This window comes from Mandrillus leucophaeus, unplaced genomic scaffold (assembly GCF_000951045.1).
Source record: "Mandrillus leucophaeus isolate KB7577 unplaced genomic scaffold, Mleu.le_1.0 Scaffold222, whole genome shotgun sequence".
Taxonomy (NCBI): Eukaryota; Metazoa; Chordata; class Mammalia; order Primates; family Cercopithecidae; genus Mandrillus; species Mandrillus leucophaeus.
In genome coordinates, this window is record NW_012102277.1 from 2,423,885 (window position 1) to 2,429,053 (window position 5,169).

Genomic DNA, 5,169 nt, shown 5'->3' on the forward strand with positions numbered 1-5,169 from the left:
CAGTGAGACTCTGTGTCAAAAAAAAAAAAAAAAACAAAAACTTTTATCAAATTTTAACTGTGATTATTCTATTTTTGTCACTTATTTAGAATTATTCTAAATTCTTGTCTAAAGGCATTTACAATAAATTCTAGTCCAACATTGGTTTTCATTAAAAAGACTCTAATAAATATAAGTATAAAAAATAATACAATTAAAAGTATACAACTATATATTCCAATTTTATTAAATATCATATTTTTTCAATCTACAACAGACTTTATTACTATGAAGTATATATTACTGTATAGAATCTATAATGTCCTCATAATAATCCTATTAAAATATTGTATTAAATACAAAAAAAAGACACTATCAAAAACCCCCCACACATACTAATGAGAACTAAATTCAATCCAAAACATATTTTCCAAGAAAAGGCTAAAAAACACACTAGGTCTGATACAACTCTAACTAAAAATTACCAACCTTCCTAAACAAGAGCCCTCCTAACTACAGAAGGCAATCAATATTAGTCTTATCAACACAACCAGACAATTAATTTATGACCAAAAACTTTGTGAGATAAAGTGGCAAATGTAAGAGGCCATGTTTGCCCATTTCCCTTTGCCAGGAGAATTTCACAAAGCCCCTGACTCCGGGACACTGTGCAGCAATCTGGAAAGATGTTTTAAAGGCAAAACAGGATAGAACGCATGGCCCCCCATGTCCCTTGCCTGACTCACTACATTCCCTCAAAGATAAATGACCCTAGTCCTCGCCTTTCTCTGCTCATAAAATAACGTCCGACAAGATTAGTGACTATGCTTCCTGTCTCTTATACACATCTAGATGTGTATAAGAGACAGTCACCTCACTGAGCCTCGGTTTCTACTTCCATAAAATGGGTTTAATGAAATGTTAATCCTCACAGAGTTGTTGAGAGGTTCCTCACTTAGCACGGTGCCAGGCGGACTTCCTGTTCCCGTGGGTACTGCATGATTTGTCATCTCTGTGTCCTTGCTGACGTTGTTTTATCCTCCCCTCAGTGCCTTTCCCTCCCCCAAATTTCCTCTTGTCCAAACCACTTCAATGCCATCTCCCCTGAGCCTCATTCCTTGACCCTTGCCCCAGCCATCCTCCTTACCCCAAAAGCTGGAAACAGACACACTCCTTTCAGATTCCTATAATGTTCTGTGTGTGCCTCCCAGAGTCCCTTATGTACCCTCAGTCTTGAGGGGGCTGCCCCACTACACCACTATCCCCTGAAAGACTGATTGACCTCGAGATTCTTCCAGCACCTCCCTCACAACTGGCACGGGATGAACAAACTCATGAGAGAATGAATGAATGGAGTTAATCTTATCTCCCAGTTTAACTGAAAAGACAGAAACGGTGGCTTCTTCTGTAAACACCGCAGCAGAACAAACGTCCATGCCGGGCCTGCTGAGTAACAATTGTCAAAGGAGCATGTTCAAAAACAGAGTCCTAGGCTGCCTCCCGCGGGGATTGTTTCAGCAGGTCTGAGGTGGGGCCCAGCAAGCTGTATATTTTTTCATCTCTTTAAGAGATTCTGTAACAGACACGCTTGGAGAGACCAACTTGGACCATTTAGTGAGAGGACTAACACGTACATATTTATGATGCAGCTACAGGTCCCATGTGGACAAAGTACTGTGATTTCATTTCACAAGTACTCTTAGGTGTTAACTGTGTAAAGGAACTTCGGGTTCCATTTGGTTAAAATGTAGCTCTTATGAAAGGAAGTTGTAGGCAAGAAAGGGGAATGCCTGGAAGGGCCTTGGATTCCCTGGAAGACACTTGGACTGTGTTCAGGGAGCATCATGGAACACCATCACTGGGGGAACGGCGTTATCAGGGAGCACGCGGCCAGGACATCTGCACCTTCACGCCGTGTTCTTCTTCTCTGACAGGTCTCCCGTGATGGCCGGTGGACTGTTTGCCGTGGATCGGAAGTGGTTCTGGGAGCTGGGCGGGTATGACCCAGGCTTGGAGATCTGGGGAGGGGAGCAGTATGAAATCTCCTTCAAGGTGAGCCAGCCCTCCGGACGCCCCCTTCTTGGCACAGCCTCCTGAGTGCCTGTCCCAGTAGGCGCCTCAGCTTCTGCCTGAGCTTGGAAAGACTGGAGGCCTCAGGGTTCTACAGTCCTTCAGCCCATCGCGTGAAGAAGACAGGGGCTCATGGGCCACTCTTTGTTGTGGTGCGGGGGGGAGGTGTGGGAGGGAAGGGGAGTACCCTCCAGCTGCCAAAGGCTGGTCTTCACCACAGCTCTGACTGGCATTTGCCTTGTGTCTTCTTAAGATGTTGGAATAAGGTCTTGTTTCTACTCAAGATGGCGGGTCTGAGATTGAGATGTCCAGCAAATAAGCAGTGGGCCAGAGAAGCTAGGGAGGCCAAACAGGATACATAGGCCTAGAGGAGTGCTCTCGGTCACCCCCTCAAGTTTTCCCTTTTGTACCTGTTGCTCTAGGACTTTGACAAAGACCAGTGAGCATAAGCTCCAGTTGTAAAGTCACAGGCCTAGATTCAGATCCCAACTCCATCATCAGTAGCTATCTGACTTTGAGCAAGTTAGTTGACCCCCCTGAGCTTTCTTTCCTCATGTGAAATAAGGGAATTATGATAACTACCTAGCTTACAGAGCTATCGTGAAGATTAAGTGCGAGCATGTCTAGAAAGTGCTTAGCACACAACCTGGGAACATGACCAGCAATTAATAATTGGTAGAAATTGTTAAAGTTTCAGTGAGTAAATACTTACTGTAACCTACTTGACCAGCCTATGGGCTCTAGAAGCTTTCTGACAGTAGTGGTAAAGGAGTTACTAGTTAACTAATAACTAGTTAAGCAAACTAAGTGGAGAGTTAACTAATAACTAGTTAAGCAACCTAAGTGGAGAATGCAAACTTCCAAGGCTGCATTCTCCACTTTATTTGTGGGAGTCTGTCTTGTTCTCAAGTGAAGGCTTGGACCTTCCGAGGGGAGGGTTAGCTCGACCCATGCCCTTGTGGCTTGTCAGAGTCAGCTTCTAACAGCTTAGACCCCTGGCTAAGGCATATCCCCAACCCACGAGGGACAGATAACACCATTACTGAAATGACCCTGTGAATACACAACTCTGATGCCCCCGAGTCAGGCCTCAACTTTCAATGCAAAGGACCATTGTCAGGCACAGTGAATTAAGGCTTTGGTATTGGCACTAGAGTGCCAAGATCAGATCCTAGCTCTGCCATGTCCTGCCAGCTGTGTGATCTTGGACAAGGAATCGTCACCTCACTGAGCCTCGGTTTCTACTTCCATAAAATGGGTTTAATGAAATGTTAATCCTCACAGAGTTGTTGAGAGGATTAAGTGAGACCATGCTTATTAGGTGCGTCTTAATAAATTATCCTGAAGATTATTATTGACACATTAATATTACTATCTGCAACAGTGGTTGCATAGTTCAGAACTGAAGAACATAAATTCTTGATTAGCCAAAAAAAAAAAAAACCTAGAATTCTACTGATGTTATTTAGGTTTGCAAAGCAGTTTATATCTTTTTCTTTTCTTTTTTTTGAGATGGAGTTTCAATCTGCTGCCCAGGCTGGAGTGCAGTGGTGCAATCTCGGCTCACTGCAGCCTCTGCCTCCTGGGTTCAAGCAGTTCTCCTGCCTCAGCCTCCCGAGTAGCTGGGACTACAGGTGCCCACCACCACGCCTAGCTAATGTTTTGTGTTTTTAATAGAGATGGAGTTTCGCCATGTTGACCAGGCTGGTCTCGACCCCCTGACCGCAGGTGATCCACCCACTTCGGCCTTTCAAAGTGCTGGGATTACAGGTGTGAGCCACTGTGCCCAGCCAGTTTATATCTATTTTAACCACCAGAGTTCTGAAGTTGTCTCCCATAAGGAGACCAGCCCCCTCAAATAAAATTAATATTCACGTAAGAGGGTAATATTCAAAATATGTAACAACTCTGATGACACAAGCACATACAGTCGGAACAGACACCAGCTATAAACAATGGCGCATCCACTCCAGTGTGTAACAAGCGAATTTCAGTCCTGATCATAGCTAACAGGACAGTGTGCCGAGCCCTTCACAAATGCTGACTGGTTTAATCCTCACAACAGCCTTAGGAGAGTGGTACCATTATTATACCCGTTTTACCAGGAAGGCAAGCAAAGCTGAGACCAAGGCCTCACACAGCCAGAAGAAGCAGAACTGGGGCCCGAACGCAGGTCTGCTTGACTCCAAAGCCCATGCTCTGACCTATTTTTGTTGTTGTTTAAATCATACCCAGACTGTTCTGAAAACCTGCCATGTTTTATGGACCTCTGCCTCACCCTTTCTGGGATTTTTTTTTTTTTTTTTTTTTGCCTCTTCTGGGATTATTCCTAATTTACTTGGATATTCTGCAACCTCTCAGTTAATGGAATTAATAACAGTCTAAGTCGGAAGTGGCAAATAGGGCCAGGAACAGTGGCCGAGGTGGGAAGATCTCTTGAGCCTAAGAGTTTGAGACCAGCCTGGACAACACAACACGACCCCATCTCATTTAAAAAAAAAAAGAAAGAAAGAGAGAGAGAGAGAGAGAAGGAGGGGGAGAGGGCTCCCAAAATGCTGGCATTACAGGTATGGGCCTGTCTCTTATACACATCTAGATGTGTATAAGAGACAGTTTCTACTCCCTGCCTGGCCAACTCTGATGCATTGGTAAGGGCTGCCCCAGGTGGGTGTTGATACGCATTCTGAGGCATTCCAAGCTTACCAGCAAAGTGTAGTCAGTGGGGGAGGGATCTTCTTGTGTTTCACTCACTGCCATATCCCAGGTACCTAAAGCCTGGCCCAGCACAGAAAAGGCACTATGAGACCAATTTTTATGAGTCATAATTTTTATTATTGTATTGAATCCTTTCTAAAATTATATTTATATAAATTATAAATATTCTAAAACTATGTAAAATGTATAAAAGTCTAGTAGTTCTGATATAACACTGTCAGTCATAATTCTGGTTATCATTTTAAAATACTACATATAATAAAATAACTAAATTCGAGACCAACCTGGTCAACATCGTGAAACCCCATCTTTACTAAAAATACAAAAATTAGCCAGGCGTGGTGGTGCGTGCCTGTAATTCCAGCTACTCAGGAGGTGAAGACAGAAGAATTGTTTGAAGCTGGG

General features: G+C 43.7%; 1 protein-coding gene across 1 annotated transcript in view; it reads left to right on the forward strand.

The window, feature by feature from the left end:
• GALNT10 (polypeptide N-acetylgalactosaminyltransferase 10) overlaps window positions 1-5,169 on the forward strand; it is a 341,115-nt gene that overhangs the window by 298,604 nt on the left and 37,342 nt on the right. Inside the window, exon 8 of the mRNA XM_011981246.1 lies at window positions 1,914-2,031. Coding sequence (XP_011836636.1) covers window positions 1,914-2,031 — 118 coding nt within the window. The remainder of the gene's footprint in view (window positions 1-1,913; window positions 2,032-5,169) is intronic.